At 37.9% G+C, this 20,632-nt stretch overlaps 2 protein-coding genes across 2 annotated transcripts in view; one reads left to right on the top strand and one right to left on the bottom strand.

Moving 5' to 3' along the window:
- Positions 1-3,633, bottom strand: part of NCAM2 (neural cell adhesion molecule 2) — a 571,781-nt gene extending 568,148 nt beyond the window's left edge. Inside the window, exon 1 of the mRNA XM_037833245.1 lies at positions 3,373-3,633. Within this exon, the coding sequence (XP_037689173.1) occupies positions 3,373-3,427 (55 nt within the window). The 5' untranslated portion in view covers positions 3,428-3,633. The remainder of the gene's footprint in view (positions 1-3,372) is intronic.
- Positions 3,426-9,502, top strand: LOC119506325 (translation initiation factor IF-2-like). Its single transcript, XM_037799349.1, has 4 exons — positions 3,426-3,436; positions 3,470-3,905; positions 4,883-4,990; positions 6,304-9,502. The coding sequence occupies exons 1-4, from the start codon at positions 3,426-3,428 to the stop codon at positions 6,463-6,465; spliced, it is 717 nt and encodes a 238-aa protein (XP_037655277.1). The 3' UTR covers positions 6,466-9,502.
- The last annotated feature ends 11,130 nt before the right edge of the window (positions 9,503-20,632 follow it).

Raw genomic sequence — 20,632 nt, forward strand, 5'->3', positions numbered from 1 at the left:
GATGAAGGATTGTGAGTGACTATACTGTAACAGTCTAGACAGAAGACAGGCTTGTGAGGAACTCTCCTGTCAACCTGAAACTAAGGGACATCCACACAGCTACACTTCTCCAGTGAACTACCATTCCTCTAGAAAGAATTACTGTAAGTAGATGCCTTTTCTATCTAATTAACTGGGCAATCCCCTACCCCCACCCATGAATTTTGGCATAGGTAAGTGTTCTAACTATGCTTGCTTGAACTGGACTATAAAAGAAGTGAATATTTCTGTTCTTATCTTACATTTTAGTACAACATATGTGAACATCCAGCAATGGATGTTTTTTAATTATGCTCTGATAAATTTTAAAACGAAGAAATTTATTTTTAAAATTCAGAAAGCTTTAGAAAAGCAACCCATATGAACTGCAGTTTGGGAATTCAAATTTGCAAAGAGCCAAACAGAAAATGCCCTGGGAATCAAAGACTCAAGTTATCACCTGAGAATTATGATGACAGAACCTGTGACCAAGGTTTGAATACCAAGAAAAAAAGGGTGACAAAAGTTACAGAATTATAGAATCTCCCTTCTGCTGGCAGTTAAATTCAGACTTGACAATTAAATTCCAACCTTACTTCATTAGATACTGATCTTGCAGTGGAAATGAGAGGCTTTTAAAGGAGTATTTCTGCTACAATAAAAAAGACTCTTGCTACAACAGAACAATAACGCTGTGTTGAAAGTTAGAAGCAGAACTATTAGACCTTGTTAGCTAATTACAGTATTGGCATCCACTTAAGTTAGTCAGTTTTTCTCTTCTGTTATTTTCTCTTTTTCAACTGCTACAGTTCAAAACGTTTTGACTACTTAAAAGGGAATACATCATCGTTACCTTTCCACAGCCTAACTGCACACCACTTCCCAAAGCAATAGCTTCAATCATGCTTCATAAAATCCCCATGCAAGTATATTGTTGGAAATATAAATCAGCAAGCTAGGATTTTAGTATTTCTAAGGCAAGCCCAGGGATCACTGAACTGACTGGTGGCTTTTCCATGTCCCCATTTACAAAAGAATAAACAAAATTATGAGTTACACAAGATCCTTTTTTTTTTTTCAAACAGCTCCCAGTGGTGTGTCTGATACTTGCTGCTGCATCCTTAATTAGAGAACAAAATACTAGCATACAGGACTTGGACTACCAGATCAAGACTGCTGTTTCCAAGCACCTCTGACTTCTGTAGGACACAAGGCACAGACATACTACATGTATCTTTTCACAAAAGCTAGGACGCTGTGATATGCAGCTATGACTCTCTGAGTGCTGTAGATTATGAAACGGTACTAGAGAAAAATCTTCCTTAGAACGATATTTTCCTTCTCCCTGTTCCATTACAGTGAATAGGGGCTTTCCTTTAGGCACGCTGCAGTCTCAGAGCCCCTCTTTATAACACCTTGTATTCTGAATTATAATGGATTCTCGACAAATTACCTGAATCACATTTCCAAATATATGCTACATAAGTAGACGCAATACGGTTTGTGTGTACTATTTAAACCTAATGATTGAAATATTCTCAGATTTCCCTTTAATCCCCAAATTCCAATACACTTAGCACCTGCAATGGTAAATTACAAGACTCCACAACTGAGACATTTTTTCTTTTTCAAGCCAGTCAGGATGTAATCATAAGTCTTCATAAACTTGCTTCTTAGTATGCCCTCATCTTGCTACACACTTTCTACACTTGGTTAATTGCAGTTGTATTCCAACTGCAGTTTTCAGGGGCTGCCTCTTAGCATTCAGAAACATTTGTCTCTATTATAAATACAATCAGCAGCTCTACAAAAATTAAAGCAGCATAGCTGTAGTGCCTAAGTATACGTTGATCTTTGCTATAATAGCAATTAAATTAACTTATTGGTCTAAAACTAGTTTAATATGTACACATCTGAAATTTTGCTAAGACCAAACGAGTACATGCCCTAGGTTATTACGGAAAAATGAGCAGCACTTCAACCAAGACACTTTACAAACTAAAGTAATATCCCAGTGTTGGCCTCCTGATTTCTGAACATAAAATCTGCATCGAATTGCATTTCACTGGTCACTAACACTGTAGTTTTGGGGAGGAGAAGGGCAAAGAAAGGAAGGCTTCACATTCAAAATGTCAAGCCATGCTGAAAAATGATAGGACTCGGTGAATGTGGAAGAGCAGAAACAACCATTTCTGAACTAAACAATGGAGTTCTACCACCCCCTGCTGGAACAAATGGGCAGCACAGAAAAGGCCAAAAAAATGCTGAGAATTGAATACAGTGGAGATATTTTAACTTCTCTTGCAATTATTTTTTTCTTAAAAAAAAATTCAATTCACACTACAAAAATAATATAACATTCTTTGCAATTATTATATATCATAAATGACTGCTATTTTCTTCTATTTAAAGACTTCCACCAATGCATGTTTTAGCATTTTTTGTCCTCAATTAAATGTCCAAACTTGTCTGGACAGTTGGAAATGCTTCGATTTATTATAAAGATATTTTATGTGAATCTGTACGATGTAAACAAAGCAAGATAAAGTCATAGCTATCTCTATATAGATCAACAGAGATTGCTTCCACAAAATTTTCTCTCAGGTTGTTCCATTAGGGTATTTTTTAAAAAGAGATAAAGGCTCCCACCATTTCTCCACAGCCCTTCAAAAAACCTTCAAGGTGTAATTACAATCTGCTATTATAAAATTCTTCAATCTTGATGTATTAAGGGGGGGATCAAAATGAATGACTGCAACACATCCCTAGTTTTATCCATTTGCTTTCTTATACACAACATCCATGGCCCCTCTCTTAGTTTCCAATAGAAATAAGCCATCACCGTTTACTTCACAGTCAGGAACTGGGTTCTTAGAAAAGGTGGGATAGAAAAGAGTCTCCAAAAATTTCTTCCACACAAAATACAGATATTTTGCAAATGAGTTTAACACTGATAGTTTTTGTAGCTTCTGTAAAACATCATCGTGCCCTTTTCTGCTGTAACCTCAGACATTTAATGCACACCAACATACTCATCCAATTTTTGATGAAAATCAGAGACAGCCAAGATCCCAGAAAAAGAGACAGTTTGCCTCGACCTCCTGCTCACTGATGCCCATTTCCAATTCTCTATATTCTCTTCTCTCATTTAAAGGATTCAAAGGAAACCGATACATTTTTTTACGGGCAGCCAAAAGAAAGGGTGAAAATAATAATAATACCCAATAATAATAGCAACAACAATAACTGTAACTTTAGTTCTTTCATTTAATTATTCCTGTGTCTCTCTCCCTGCCTCTGTTGCTTGGGTGGAGGGGGAGGGAAAGTAAATGCAATAAAGCACCACACTCCTACCTTGCCCGCTACTGACAAGCAACCCGAGCAGGTAGAAGGAGAGGAGGAGGCTCATGTTCAGGACGTGACACTGGTGGACAGTTCCAAAGTTATTAAGTCCAGCCTGGAGAGAGAACCTTCCGCTGCCACGGCCGTCTCTGCTAGAGCCGCCGCCGCTCCCGGGGTGCCCCAGCCGCCCGCAGCCCGCGCGCTCCTCCTCGCAAAGTGACTGCAAGCTCCGCTCCTTGCCGCACTATATCCAGGCAGCAGCGGCGGCAGCGGCAGCAGCAGCGACGGCCGCCGCGGCGGCAGCACAGCCGGGCGGGGAGGGAGGCGGGGGCGGGAGCGCGGGGAGGGGAGGGGAGGGGAGGGGCGGCCCAGGCGTATCCCTCCGCGCCGCACGGCGGCCGCTGCCCGTCAGGCGCGCGGCCCTAGGATTCGTCCGCAGCGGAGCTCCGAGAGGCAGGTTCGGTTCCCGGTGCCGCCAGCTAAAGGCGCCGCCGCTGTTGGCCTGGCACGAATACGCTCGCGGGCAGCGGTCTCACGTTCAGCTTGTGAGCCATCGCGCGCTGATGGGGGCCGCTGGGTTGAGGAGGGAGGACAGCCCCGAGCTCCCCCATCGCCTCCAGCGAATTCGTGGAAGCGGCCACCTGAGCTGATGCTTATGCTGCAGGCGGCGTCTCCGAGCGCGCTTGGCCTGAGCGGCAGCTGGGGGCGGAAGTTCGTGGGGGGTGGGGGGGGATTGTATTCCGCAGCTCTCATTCCTCCAAAGGAACTGGGGCGGGGGGGGGGGGGGGGGGATGCTACGTTTCTCCCGGGCTCTCACTCCTGCCCAAACCTTCAGCAGCCTAGCGTCTTCCGCGGTTGGCCCTTTCCCACGCTTTCTACTCCGGCGAGACAGAGGGGAAGCGATTGTCCTCTAGCGTCCGCACTGCATGTCGTCCAGGCAATAGCATCTATCTAGGAGGCTTTAAAGATGCACAGGGTTTGAGAGCAGGTACCTTAAAGAAATGGGGCATGTGGCGAGGAGGTGAGATGTTGGAGGGGTTGCGTTAGACTCGGCTGTATGCGGAGCCACTTAGCTACGTCCTTAGGAAACTGTAAAGTGGCCCCTTGTCACACTCAGCGGGCTCTGCCCAAGGTCTCCAGCGCAAAGTAGTGTCCAGGTTCCCGCGAGGGATGCGACGAGGGAGGTCCTAGAAATGTTCAAAATTGAGTTGTGCGAGGATCCTTCCCGTGGCCAGTCACCCCTCCGCCTGTCAATTGTGATGGGCGGTGGCCAGCCCCCAGAACCAACTTCCCTCTCCTGAAGGGTGGGTTATATTTGGAAGGGTACGGAAAGGTTTGTCAGGGTGTCAAACCTGGGGCAAGAGCGGGCAAGAGGCAGAATCAGTGGCCCCACAGCCATTGTCAGTCTCCAGGTCACAGTGACCGGCTGGGAGATGCAATGAATCCTTTTTCCCATTGGCACATTGCTTTTGGCTCTTCAGAGTGCTCAACCGCCTCACCCCTGGACTCCTTTTCTTTTCAGCCAGGAGGGAAACGAGAGGATAGAAATACTGTAGAGCTTAGAATCCAGCCCCCACCTGGGGTTTTAATACAGAAGTGGAGGTTCCATTGCCTTCGGAAAGGGGAAAAGGTAAGAACTGACACAATCTAATATGGATAGGGGAGAAATATCCCCTATGTTTTTATCCCCCAGAAAGAAAGTTGTATACAGAAGGTTCATTTACTTGGCTACCTGGGACAAGGTCATTAGGAAGAATGAAAGGGATGGGGAGCAGATATTTCAACACACTTCTTGCTGACCTCCTCAAATCAATGATTTTCTTAGCACCTCACAGCTTGAGAAACTTCTTCCCTCTTGATTTTGTAGCAAATCATTTAGGACATTCCTCTACCAAAACATTCTCCCTTTACTAAGTTCTGCGTAGCAGCAACTGTACGTAACTAAGGTATGACGATCAGCTTTGCAGGCAAGGCCAGATACAGCACTTTTATAGGTGTGAAAGATAAAAGACTGATTTATTTAAATTGGTGCTTGATTTTTCTAGGGAATCAATAAATTACATATAGCACACATACAATATTACAGAAACAAGTTGAAAAGATTCTACCTGTGCCTAATAGCCTCCTCTCTAGAAAGCCTGCAGTTTTTCAACCTGACATCAGGAGTGGCCAGTGGGTGCTTGCACACCCACACACACATACACACATACCTGGAAATCAGGCAAATATTCATAAGTGATATCACTATTAGAAGTCAAATTGCTTCTGTCCCAGCCAAAAGGTTGTATTAAGCTGGAAGAGAACTCAACTAGTACCCTGTGAGTTAATTTAGACATTAAATATTCTTTAGGCAGACTTGGGGAGGAAGAGAGAGTAGCATTGGTCAATTCAGCAATAATGAAACTTCTGATTAGAGAAGTGATCATAAGACTGTGTACAAACTACTTTGTGTGTGTGTGTGTCTGTGTGTGTGCGCATGGAAAAACTGAATGAACAAAGTATTGGTACTCAGGAATATACAAAGTTGATCCACCTATGGATCCTGCCCTCAATTTGCTACTAGTTCTGTTGAGGAGATCAGATATAAACACGATATTTGATCATATAAATCAGGTTGTAAAAATTTCATAACAAAAGTGAAAAACAAACCACTATTGTAGTATGAGGAATGGATCATTTCTGAATAGGGGATTAAGGAAGGGTTCCAGAAACTTTGGAGAAAGGTTAAGAATTTAGATAAGCAGAAATGTAGGCAGGACAGATAGGAGCTTAAACAAACCTTGGCAGAGCAGCATACAGCAGGAATGGAGAACAAAAGTCTAATATGATTTAAAAAATATATAAAAAGTTTGATAATTATAAAGGTGGGATAGAGTTGGAAAAGGGATCTAGAACCATGTTATGCTAAAATAATTTCCTATTTACAACCTCTCTAATTGTTAGGTCAGACAGGCCTGGTCAAGAGGAGACAGAATGGAAGTATTTTTTTCCTGGGACTTGGGGCCTGATTGTGAGTCACAGGCCTACAGGAAGATTATCAACCGAGGCTTTCATGGATCGTCTCACTTGGAAGCCTACATTTATGCTGCTCTGAAGTTTCAGTAACGGGGTGGTACATACCCACAACTTGCCTCAACTGCCTCTTAGCCAAAGGTAGAAGTGCCTCTCCAGGACTCGATCAGAAGCACATTAATCTCCCATTGCAGTGAAGTGATATACAGCCTCATATTTGCCTTGGTCAATTCCTCTTCTTAATACGTCGGTGGCGTGAGGACAATGTGTAGAAAAATTGCCTCTGCCCACTGCCTTCCTCTCCCACTCTAAAAGGCATGCTTTCCACTATGCAGGCATCTGGTACTCTTACCAAATGTACCAAATCTATGAAAATGACTAAGCCATGTGCATGGCAGAGAATATAAAACATATAGAAATGCATTCCCCCTCCATATGTGACTCATAAAATTTACATTAAGATAATTTATCATCTTTTCCATCCACCTGAGGAAGTGTTTCAGAGGCTTTGTTGGGGTTTAGTTACTTCATTTATAAAAATAAGAGAAAGTTGAACAGAGATCAGGAATCTATGAAAAGCTGAGTAGTACGAAATGCCAACAGGATTGGATGTATGGTTAAATGAAAGCAGATAAATTTGTTTTAAAAGAATCAATAAAATGAACATGAAGGAGCAGCAGAGAGATGGAAAACAATAAGGCACATTATGTGTGGAAATTTTCGTCTCAACAATATTCTGCCTTTTAGAGCTGCAATCTGTTCTTGCAAAACGTGTGCAGATACACAGTCTACACATAGAACCCAAGTGTGATGGTGTGTTGTACATAGGATTGAAATATCATTTTTATTTGTGTAATTCTGATGTCATTTTTGTTTAATCTCTCTGTTGAAATAATTCATGTGTGTTAAGATCATACTATTAGGAAATGGGACATTCCATAGGTTATTTATATTTTTAAAATGTTACCAATCATTATACCTATTCATTTACTTGTCTGGAAAATTGCATGTTTTGACCTATTTTTATTACCACAAAGGAAGAAAAATATCCATTGTATAAATAGGCAGATAGCCTGAAACCTCTATAAATAGATGATCCTGCTACTGCCTTCCCCACTCCATTAATGCCACTTTTTCTAATGACCATCTCTTTGAAAATAATTCCAACTTTCTTGATACAGCAACACTTGAGATGTTTTACCAGGCAATTTGTGAGCATATGACAGTAGTTACATTACTGGTAGAATTTAGATTTTAGCACCTTCCTTTGTATATTCTTTGCTTTCTTAACAGTTCTCTTTGGAATTAAGAAACAGAAGGGATAGATTTATGGTACTGAGGCACCCTAATTGTCACAGAGTCTTACTTTTTAATTTCTTTCAAGATACATGGGGTCATTTTCCTTCATGGCTACTTCATGGTCCCTCTGGGCAGATAACTGCTCACTTCACTCTGAAATTATGTAATAACTGCCTGTAATTTGCCACTTGCCAGAATAATATTTTCTTAACTCTAAGGGGATATTATATTTTTCTTCACCAAGACAGCACTGGCAAATAAAATGACGGACAGACCAGAAAATGTAAGGAACCTGTACACATTGACAAAGCAGTGATTGACACAACTTCAAGAATATATTCAGGACAAACTAAGACAGGAAAAAAGGGAATCAAGCGGTGGTTAGCAATGAACCTATTTGATACGACAAGGATCATGATGTGAAGTGCAGGTTGCCCAAATATTGATCATAGCACTCATAAATCATATTTTTGCTCATGGGTCATATTGACCAAGGCTCTGTTTGCACAAATCCTATCATGAATGGCAGTTAATACGTACTAGATAATACAAATCCTTCATCTCTGGCAAGTGATCCCATATAAGAATAGGTTTGGTAGGAAACAGAACATTAATCAAACACATTTTTATGGGGCAATAAAGTTGGAAATTCAATTTGAAATTCTCTTTTTGCAAAAGATCATTTGGTTAAAAAAAACTTCCATAATCCTTAAGAGTTATGTTTCTGAAAATTTTCAAGTTAGGCAGTTCTCTACTAATAGGGAAACTAGTGGCAGCCATAGAATTCCTTCTTATATAACCACAATTATATTGTACTTAACAGTCAACCAGTGTACATTATTTGAATATACACATTATTTTATTTTAATGTGGTTTATTTAGACAAAAACCTTATATTTGACATTTAGATGTAATGGTTCTCACTCATTTTGAGGAAAACATCACAGTTCCTCTGCCAGCATACCCTTTGTCCTTATATATAAATAAATGTGTATTTAATACGTTACTGGATTTGGTAGACTTCCCCATGCCAAGGAGCTCAAAACCTATGTAAAAAATCAACCTGAAAATAGGTAACTATCTGGGTTATGCAAACAGTATTAGAACAGAGATCTTTTATTATAAATGAGTAATATTCTAAAAGCACTGCATCCTAATTTTTTTTTTAATTTAGAACCCCATAACCTACCAGCCAGACAACCTATGCCTTGAACGTTAATGGCACATTTTCTTCCATTCTATGTGTGTGTGTATGTGTGTGTGTGTATGTGTGAATATATATAAAATGTGTATGTATGTATATATGTATATACACACACATAGTTTAAGGTAATACTATTTTGCATCATTTTACTTCATTTTATATTGTATATTAATGTTTAATATTATCATTAAATTTTGCAAATATATGTTTGGTAGCTTTGATTAAAATGACTGCACCCTAAAATGCCTAACAGTTATCCTGCATTAAGGCATTATGTGTTTTTCTGTTATTATTATTATTATGAATCCCACTATGATGTGCATATTTTGCACATAGAGCTTTGAGCATATTATGATCTTATCATTACATCTTAGACTAGTAGATATTAAATCGCTCACTAAAATGTATGACTATTTGTAGGTACTAGATTCATATTGCCTAAATTATTTTCCAAAATGTATTATTTTCCCTCTCAGTAGGAAAGTGTAAAACTGCTTCATTCACATCAGCATTTACTATTTTATTTTTATTTTATATTTTGTGTGTGAAATTCCTGAGAGTGTCCATTCTGTGGTTTCTTCCTTCAGTCATCTTCAAGTGAATTATCTAACTCTAGATAAATTTGTATAATCATAATTTTTTTTAGGAAAAATAAAATCTTAATAATGGAATATGTCTCAGTTCTTTACAGGCACTATTTCTTTTAAATATGAACAGGTAAAACTGAAACCACCCAAAACCCATTAGTAGCAGCTTCTTTTCCTTTTAAGCTTGTTTTGCAGGCTGATGCAACATAAACATAAATAGAAACCCAAACTGGCATCCTTAGTTGATGGCTGAGACCCCAGGAAATAAAATTACTTCCCTCAGAACCAAAGTCGAGTGAGTTGAGAAATGTGTCAGAAGCAAACCCAATATGAGAAGTCCTTCAACAAGGAAAATACAATTGAAAGCCTGTCTTACAATATATGGGCAAATCTATTCCTAGCCAGTTAAACCACACAAGCACCCACCTCACATCCCTATAAAATCTCTCTTAGCCCTTAAGTCGAAGAGACAGATTTGAGCCTTGCGTTCTATCTCCATGCTTCTCAACTAGCAATAAAACTCTCTTTTCTCATAATCATAATTCTGATGTCATAGAATTGGTTCCTGTGCACATCAGGCAGCAAGCCCTTGCTTAGTAACAAAACTACCAGGCTTGTAAACATATTTGTCAAATTTAACATGTACTGGAAGACTGCTCCTAATGTCTTATGTCCCTTCAAACCTATTCCTCTTTGCCAGGATGCCAAAACTCCTGTTTTACTTATAGAACTCCTCAGCATCTTCTACTGGTAAGTATAACACCAGCCCATCAGAGTCAAATTTCCCTTTTGTTTCCATACAAAATTCACATAAATAAACAATAGTCTAGGTATCTCAACCCTTTTGCTACCTGGGATATCTGAAGATTCCTAAGCAATGCTGGCGTGTTCAACACACAAGATACAGTACTTGTTTGTTATCCTAGCCCCATCTCCATTCTACTCCCTGGAGATTACTCCTTGCCATCCTATGACTGGCTTCCCAAGACTGTCCCTTCTTTCTGGATCACTTCTCTTGAAGCTTGAACACAACGCCTGCCTTAATTACTCAGAGCTCAAACACAGGTGTTTAATAAAGCTTAGTGAAGGCTTGGAAATAAGAGCCAAAAGACAAAATGTTAAAGAGAAACCCAACATTGCATAGTCGATACTAGCTCTCCTAGAGTTTATTGGCCATATTTCCAACTCCCCATGTAGAGTCACCTTAACAGATTATCCTTGGGGCCTTAGGCAACCACGGATTACCTCCCCATTAAGAAGGGTTTCTCTGCATGATACTTCACAACTGAGGCTTTTTGTCCTGTGCACGTCTGGCAAAGTCTGGACATATATTTTGTTTGTTACAAATAAGTGAATGGTATTTTGAGATCCAGAGATGCTGTTAAACATCCTACAATACAAAGGATATCTCTCTATACAGAATTATCCATAACAAAATTATCCATTTGAGAAATCCTGCTCCAAACCATCTTTCTTACACTAAGTCTAGGAATAACTTTCTCAGTCCCTAGAAAAGGAGCAATTTGCTTCTATAATACCAAAAAGCATGACCCATATTCTTCTCAGAATATCTTTAGTGGTTCAATTCCCTTCTTTAATACGACCCTACATAGGGTTTGGTGTGATCTCTCATGGGCCCAGAAAAAGTAACAATTATAGTAGCAAGCTAATTTTCTAAATTTTGTTTCCTCAATTTAAATATGGGGGACCCCAAAAGCAAAATGCATGAGCTGGAGCAACCCTAAGAGGGTCCCATACTGTTCACATATAAAAGTCTTCCTTTAAGTATCAATCTAAGCAACTATGAGAACATCAGATTTAGCAGTCCTACTCACCTGACACAGCCTGTTAATCTTATAAAAAAAAATGTTTGGAAATGAGGTGGCTTTGGAGCAAGCAGGCAAATCTTAAGAAAAAAACTAGTTTTAAAGAAAGCCTAGTCTAAATTTATTAAAATAAATAATACAAACCTATTTTCTTCCTAGATGACCCTAGTTTTGGTAATCAGTAAATTTATGGTTCAAAATAATATCTTTAACATTTAGGGTAGAAATAGCCACATAGAAATTACTTCATTCAGTCAAGGATATCCCAGAAAAATGGGTGACCATATGGCTTACATGGTTATATTGAAAAGAACCCTGAAATGGAATCCCTCCAAGAAAGAAAACATGTCTGATCCAAGTTCAAAAATGCAAAAACTGCTAACAGTCTCCCAAAATGGCTGCTTTTAAAACATTAAGGTCCAGCCTTCAACCAGCAAACTGTTAACAATGCTAAAATAATTTTATACATTTATTGTATCCCAATTAGTTAATTGTTGAGGAAATGGTTCACAGATAATAAAAGTCTTCAGAAGGAAAAAGTTCTTTTTAAAACAGTGCTAAATAATATGAGCCTTGTTTTGAAACTTAATACTCTACCACATACTAAATGAAACTTTATATAATGTTGCTCATATATCGAATTACAGCTAACCAAGTAATGTTGGTAATCTAGGCATCTGATTCTCTTTAAAAATATACTGAGATAAACCAGAATGGGGGCATCCATGGACATCTCTGATCAATCTATGGAAATCCTTCAGATTCACCTAAAGTCTTATTGCTTTTCTTGGTTTCTCAGCTCCATTTTTGGTTTTATGTATTGGTTACCCATCCTTTTTAGTATCTAAGATTTCCAGGCCAGCTTTACACTATCTTTCCCGGCTTTGATTTTTACCCCTTCCCTTTCTCTCCATTTCAAGTCATGTCTTGTGATATCCCACAATGGCCTTAAGTTACTTCCATGAGTACTCTCCCCTTCCTGCACTCCATCACAACATTCCAATATTTCACTGCTTTTGCTGTAATAACACTAATGAATAGCCATCAAGAACATCCCCTAGAAGTGTGACAACATCAGTTCTCCTACTTAAGCAGCATCACTTGTACTGAAGAGCTGGGGTCATTCTGAAATGAATCAGAGTCATTAAATTCATCAGAACTAAAGCAGCATTGTCTTAAAACTCATGAGGATCTCTTCTTAAACTTACCCCCAAATATAGCAGATGTATTGAAAAATCTCATGGTACTGAGAACCTTGTGGTAATACTGGTTGCAGGGTGGGGGTAGGGAGTGCTGTAGGAAGGGACTAGGAATATGACAGCTTCAGCGAAGACTGCTACTGAAATCCACTTTTTACTGCTCCCCTTATTAATAGAATAATTATACCTAATGCACCTTGAAATTAGCAAATGGCAATATTAAAGTGGGGTCATAAAATGTAACTTCGAAATTCATTGTTCATACAAGAAAGAAAATCAATGTTCAGAAAATTTGACTTTTAAGTATCTCTTCTCCAAATTACAGGTGACTCGAGAAAGTAACTTGAGTTACTTCTAAGTATAGTAAAATCAAGTTTATTTAATATTAGAAAGGCCAAAGTGATGCCCAATCACTATTTCTATCTTATCACAACTTACTTGAATAAGTTATTTTGTATATTTGCAAGAAGACATGTTTCATCTTTGAAATCAAAAGTCATAAGGTTGTTTACAAATCTCTTATGCACGGTTTTTCTTTTACTTAGAATTAAATATATATTGGTAGACTATCCTGAATGCCTCTTTGTTGCTCAGATGTGGCCCTCTCTCTCTGGCTAAGCCAACTTGAAAGGTGAAATCACTGCCCTCCCCCCTACGTGGGATCAGACACCCAGGGAAGTGAATCTCCCTGGCAAGGTGGAATATGACTCCCGGGGAGGAATGTAGACCCGGCATCGTGGGATGGAGAACATCTTCTTGACCAAAAGGGGGATGTGAAAGGAAATGAAATAAGCTTCAGTGGCAGAGAGATTCCAAAACGAGCCGAGAGATCACTCTGGTGGGCACTCTTACGCACACTTTAGACAACCTTTTTTAGGTTCTAAAGAATTGGGGTAGCTGGTGGTGGATACCTGAAACTATTAAACTACAACCCAGAACCCATGAATCTCGAAGACAGTTGTATAAAAATGTAGCTTATGAGGGGTGACAGTGGGATTGGGAATGCCATAAGGACCAAACTCCACTTTGTCTAGTTTATGGATGGATGTGTAGAAAAGTAGGGGAAGCAAACAAACAGACAAAGGTACCCAGTGTTCTTTTTTACTTCAATTGCTCTTTTTCACTCTAATTATTATTCTTGTTATTTTTGTGTGTGTGCTAATGAAGGTGTCAGGGATTGATTTAGGTGATGAATGTACAACTATGTAATGGTACTGTAAACAATCGAAAGTATAATTTGTTTTGTATGACTGCGTGGTATGTGAATATATCTCAATAAAATGATGATTAAAAAAAAAAAAAAAAAGGCATAACCAAAAAAAAAAAAAAAAAAAATATATATTGGTAGACTAAACATTTCTCTCCCTGTCTCACCTTCATTTGTATTCCATAATGAAGTAGTCACAGGTGTAGTATGAGAGATTTTAGATATAACATATAAGTCTGATTCTCTAAAAAAAAAAAAAAAAGACACAGAGAAAGATTACAAATGAAAAGAATTGACATGGAGAAAGATTAAATGACATGCCCAATTTCATAAAGCTTCAGGAGCAAAACTATGACTTGAATTCAGGTTAATGATGTTTCTGCTACAGAATGCTTAAAAATGGAAAAATGCAAGATCAATTTTATAATCACTACATAATATAATTCTATAATTTATTTCCTTAGTGAAGTGTGAGATTATTGCCTGCTAAGACATTTCTTAAAAGTTAAATTCTATTCTAATTATTTCAGAGGGGCATTTTTATTTATTGGTGCCTCTGATGGCATTATTATATATTAATAGATTCCTATCTTCTTAATTCAGCTTTCATCTCTAATTACCACAGCAACTATAGCAACCAATGCCAAAAGCTGATTTAAAAGTACAAATCCAAGCCAAATCATCACAGGTTGACATTTAATTGGCTAAATATCCCAAATAACTAGTTTCTATTTTTTTCTAAATGTGTCTGATCAACAAAATTGGTGCTCAATAAATAACAGGTAGTTGGCTATAATCAACTCTCTAAGTGTAATGCAGAGAAAGAAAATAGAAGTTAGAGTCAAGTATAATTCCATTAGACAGTTCAGAAAATTTTTACACTATCAGCACTTTATAATAGATCCTGTTTTTCGTTTTGTTTGTCATATACATAATTGCTTTATTGATAGTAGATGCCTACTTGGTGCCTACTGAAAGGACATGAAATTTTTTATTGCCCAAATTAAAATGTCTAAACCCTTTTAATGATTGCTATAAAATAATGAGTAAAAAAAAAATTGGGGTAAAACATAATTATAGAAGGAAATCATCTATAACATATTTTCTCATTGTTTTGTATAATATATAATGTATATGTCATATCTAAAGGTACAGAATTTACTATTATCCACAATCATCTACAATCCAGCAATTTTGAAAATTTTGAGTAACTAATATGTACTAGGTACTGTTGAGTCCTTTATACACACCATCCAATTTATTTGTCACAGCAACTTTATGTGGGACATGATTATTCCCATTTCATAGATGAGAATGCTAGAGGACACAAAGTTCCAGCAACTTGATAAGATCATGCAGGTGGGGAATGTCAGAGTTGTAATATAGACCCAATTAAAAACATGCATTTAATATAGTGCATTGATAACCTAACCAAAGGCTCATAGAAAAACAAAGACATTTTTAAAAGGAAAACTGGAGAGATTTCCATTTTCTTCCACAGGTTACATTTTTGATGTATTTAGTTCCCTAAATGAGAAAATCATCAATTAAATCAACAAATATTTTAGGTGTTGTATGGATAGCCACACATCAACAAAGAACAAAATGTTAATCTGTTGATCTCTGATGGTCATCATAAACTTTAGAGACACTAGTTATGACTTATACATTATTTATACATAGCTCATAAATTCTTCTTGGGAAAGGTAAATTGCCTACTTGTGTTTTAACTTCCTGCAGTGACGTTTATAGGCCTGGGAACTCATTGGGATTCCCAAATTATGTTAGGTTACCTGGCATAATTCATAATATTAGAAACCATTATTTTATTGCTTGCCAAATGTTAGAAAGAATGAAGATGCCTGCAAATATATAATAACATTCCATATACTATTAAATAAGCATTTGATGACATTACATCTTTATATATGTAGATATATGATATTTAATATTTTTGTTTATTAGGCAGACTAGATATACTTATCACCTATTAGTATCTTAGCATATGTTTAATTTCCCCTAAAACATAACAGTTAAAATTTGTTTAGTGTATGGCATAATAAATTGTACACATTAAAAAAAAAAAAGGAAATTACTGGCTCTCTTCTCACCAAAAAAGGCACTCTTATGAACAACTTAAAAGCAGAAAAATGCTAAGAGGAATTTCTTAAAATATTCTCGTGGAAAAAAGGATGAAAGAGGCACTTATTTATACTTTGTAAGTCTGAGTGTTTGTAGGAAATTGTCTTCTTCCAGCATTTTGAGTAATTTTCTGAAGTGCTCATGAGCCAAATTACTGATCTTCACCAAGATGAGTAATTATCCAAACAGAATGCTTCCCTGTGAATACTGCAAACACAATTAAAGAGGCACTAACATGAATTATGCTACAATATAGTACTATGTTACTTATTTTTTCTCAATTGGTAAAGAAATCTTGAATATGGCCACAGCACATATTACTGGTTCTATTTTAGTTCTAACATCTTTAAAAAGCAGTTTGCATTTGAGATAACTTGGGTGTGATAATAAACCAACAGAAGCTGTGGTGCTACATTGCATCACCTTAAGCTTCCTTCACCCTCATTGATGACCACCGTGTTCGGAATGCTGTCAGTGTTTGTGTTAGTTTGATTTACCTGCCTAATTTGGATCGTAATTATGCCCAATGGGTGGGGAAAGTGACTAACTCTATGTTCCTACAGCACCTGGTGCACAGTTGGATTTTCACTAAGTGTTGCATAATTGTGTAAAGAAACCAATTTAATAATAGCAAAATGGACATTTATGCAGTGTAATTGTTATTTTTATCTCTGGGAATTATTGTGAAATAAACAAGCTTAACAAAGAATGTGCCAAACTTGGGGTCAGTCTGTCCTTTAAGAAGATGCTATATGTCTCCTGAATAGATTTTCCATCTATAACAGACAAGAACAAAGCAGTGAATTCTGCAGTGAAGGAGCACAAAAGAGAGGGAAAGAGCATGGTTTGCATGCCATACTGCTTTGGTACGTTCTCTGTAGAGGTCCACATGGATGCTCACAAAACAGATGTGTAGCCCTCCAGACAATCTATGTGCCATGTGCTGACCTCTTAAACCAAGTAGCCAATGAAAGTACATAAAAAGCCTGTCCTAGGATCATGGATTCTATAGCTGCAAGGACTTTCAGCAGAAATGATCTAAGCCCTTAAGCTTCAAACTTAAGCCCAGAGATACTAAGTGACAAGCCCAAAGTCATGCAGATATTGAGTGATGCCCTTTCCACTGTGCTGTCCTTCTCTCACCAAGAGTTATAAAACATATTTTTCTGCCACTGACACAAGCTCTGGTCTAAAATTGATATCAAACACCACACCTAAAAAAATAAAATTTTATTTCTGTCCATAATTATATTTAAATAGGTGGTTATGTTTTACTTTCCTTGGCTACTCAAGCAAATACCAATGTAGTGGTTCCACTCAAACAAGGGAAATCTATTTGCCTATGATTTTCAGGCTAAAAGAAAGTCCAAATCAAAACATTGTCAAGGTAATGCTTTCTCCCTGAGGACTGTGGCATTCTGGAGCTGGCTGCCAGTGATCCTTGGTTCCTCTGTCCTATGGTAAGGCACATGGCAGTATCTCCTGGTCTCTCCCTTCTCTCTCAGGTTCTTTTGATGTTCAGCTTCTTGCTCCCACCACTGGCTTTCTCTCACTCTGTATGAATTTCATTCCACTCCAGTAATAGGATTAAGATCCATCCTGACTGACCGGGGACACACCTTAACTGAAGTAACCTCATCAAAAGGTCCTACTATAATGGGTTCATACCCACAGGAATGGATTAGATTCAAGAACATGTTTTTCTGGGATACATGGTGCTTCAAGCCCTCACATTCCATCCTCTGGATCCTAAAAGGACATGTTCTTTCTGTATGCAAAATACATTCATTCCATTACAACATCCCAAAAGTCATTTTATAACAATGCTAAGTACAAAGTCTCTTAAAAATTGGTTATGGACATGGTTGGTACTAGAGCACAATTGCCCTCTCTCTGGACCTCTGAAACCTAGAGAACAAGTTATCTGCTTCCAATATACAATGAAGGTACAAGCATAGGTTAAACATTTTGGTCATGGATCTGAAACAATTCCGAAATCCAACAGTGAAAACTCCATTAGATTTCAAGATCTGAGAGTCGTCTTTGGACTGACGTTTTATCCTCTAGGCCTGATGGAGCAGCTGCCCCATCCCTTCCATGGAGCCCTTTTCTGGATAAACTCAGAATTTTCCAAACCATTAATTTCAGTGTATGTGTGTGTATCTGTGTGTGTGTGCACATATGCGCATGCCCAGGAATTAAATTCTCAGCTGATTCCTTTCCTCTCTCATTTCACCAGAAGTTGCAAGGAGAAACCAGGCTGCACTTTGGACATTTAGGTTGGAATTCTCTTTAGCTAAATATCCAAGGGCATTGCTTTCAAGTTCTGCCTTCCATCAGAACTGAATTTTGCCAAGTTATCTGCCACTTTAAAACATGGATAGCTTTTCCTCCAGTTTCCAACAACAGATTTGTCATTTCTTCTAAGGCCTTGTAGGAAGTACCTTTAGCGTCCATATTTCTACCAACAGACTCTTCAAAGCAAGCTAAGCTTTTTGTATCAAGTACTCACAAGTCTTCCAACCTTTATCCATTTCCCAATTCCAAAGCCATTTCCAATTTTGGTATTTGCAATTACAGCAGCCCACTCTCCAGATACCAGAATCTGCCTCAGTCAGTGTTCTCTAGCCAAACAGAACCAACAGGATATATACATAATAATTGAATCATGTGACTATGGGGATGGGCAAGTCCAAATTCCATTGGACAGGCCACAAGCTGGGAACTCCAATGAAGGTTTTTGAAGAATTTTCCAGGAAAAGCTGCCTGGCTGAAGTGGAGGGGAAAATTCTCCCTTTTGACTGCTGAAGTTATCAATTTTCCTATTTAGGCCTTCAACTAATTGTATGAAACTACTCTCATTGTTGAAGGCAATCTATTCAATTGATTGTAGATGAAATTAGCTATAGATGCAATCAAATTACTGATGATTTAAATCCATGAAATATCCTTACAGTAATAATCAAGCCAGTGCTTGCTTGACCAAACAGCTGGACACCATAATGTGGCCAAGCTGACACATGAACTTAACCATCACAAAGTGATAGGTCAAACATATACTATTATATGTTAAGTGTGGGAATTAATGTAATGGTGTTACTGGTCACCAGATTCAGCTTTATGTTAGGAAATCTGGTATTTTCTTATGACATTCATAAATCTGTCTTTTCTCCTTTCTTATTTTGAACAATTTCTTCATTGCATTCTTTTCAGTAGGGCTTTAATAGCTCAACCAAGACCCGTAATTAGGTTGGTTCTCCAGGCCCATTACTCTGACACATGGAATATCAGAACAGCAGTAGCACTGGATACAATGACAACAGCATTTCAATGCTCCTACATTTGGATAATAGATTCAGAGCAGTGTGTTTTGATCTATACTATATTATTATGGGGATCAATGTATTTTTTAACTATAACAGAAATTAAGTAATATAATTTTAAAAATTGTAGTAATCATACACACTGAAAGCCATTCCTTATGCTATGTATGATAAAGTACCCTAAAAAAATCTGTGCTGATTGTGAAATTACAGGTATCTGTATAGTAATACATGTTTTAAGATTGCATGGAGGAAAAGTGTTAGCTACTTGGGAATAAAAATGCTTTGTGGTTTACCATTCCTTTGCCTTACACATCCTGCTGGACCTTTTCATGTGCCCCTTTGTAAAAAGAAATAATTAGAATAATTCATGATGTCTATATTTTTGCCTCTGTACTATATTCACATGCTTTAGATAAGCATGCCCTCTTCTAAATTGGAATGTCTTCACTTGATTAGTACATGAGGATTTCTTTAACCTAACACTCCTTATTTTATTTTTTACACTTTTTCTTTTCTTCCATCATAGAGAAAATCCAATAACAGACTTTATATTAAAATGTTTACTTCTACTTTGAAATGTGTTTATGTCTGATAAAAAGCAGTATTTTTTGGCTGAATAAAATAACAAAATACAAAATTTTAAAACAGAAATGGATAGAAATACTCTTATGATAGACAAGAGTAAAAAGAATATGACTAATGTGTTTTAAATTCATAATTTAGGTTCTTTCTTTGTCTGGGGAGCAAAGAATAAGCGCTATTAAATATAATGGACTAAGGCATGGTCCAGCTCTTTGCTTTCTGCCCAAATGATTTCTTTCCTAATAGTCAGGGAAACCTATTTCTGTTTTCCTGTTTCTCATACCAAGGATGGGAGTAGTATTGTTAGGTAGATCTCTTCCATTCTTGTCTTTCCTTAGCCACAATGACCTGTGCTGACTCAGCATGGTAACCAAAAGTGAAGGCAAACAACCCTGCCCTGTCTTACTGGGATCACTTGCAAGATGACTGAATTATCTTTCCTTACCTTTTCTTACCTGAGGACCTAGTTCCCTAACTTACTTCTCCAGTCCGATCACCCAACACATGAGTCCAAGTACATGAAGTTGTTTATTGGAGCATCTGGTAGATTTCAAATGAGTCTACAGCTGTATCTAACAGAATGGTTTATATATATATATATATATATATATATATGTGTGTGTGTGTATATATATATGTGTATATGGGTAATTTTAGAGTTAGACTTTTCAACAGCTGTTGCACCAACTGGGCTCTCCCTCTTGCCAAGCATTCTTTTCTGTTTTCAAATTTCTCAGTTATTCTCCCCGTCCTTCCCCCATCTCTTATGAGGTCTTGTCAATTTGAGTATCCCAGACTTCTGCCTGATGCTAAAAGAGCTCCTCCATGCTGACTGTGTGCTACTATCCCTATAGAAAGAGAGGTGGTGGGGGGAGTCACAGGAAAAGG

This window comes from Choloepus didactylus, chromosome 1, assembly GCF_015220235.1.
Source record: "Choloepus didactylus isolate mChoDid1 chromosome 1, mChoDid1.pri, whole genome shotgun sequence".
In the NCBI taxonomy this organism is placed as follows: domain Eukaryota; kingdom Metazoa; phylum Chordata; class Mammalia; order Pilosa; family Megalonychidae; genus Choloepus; species Choloepus didactylus.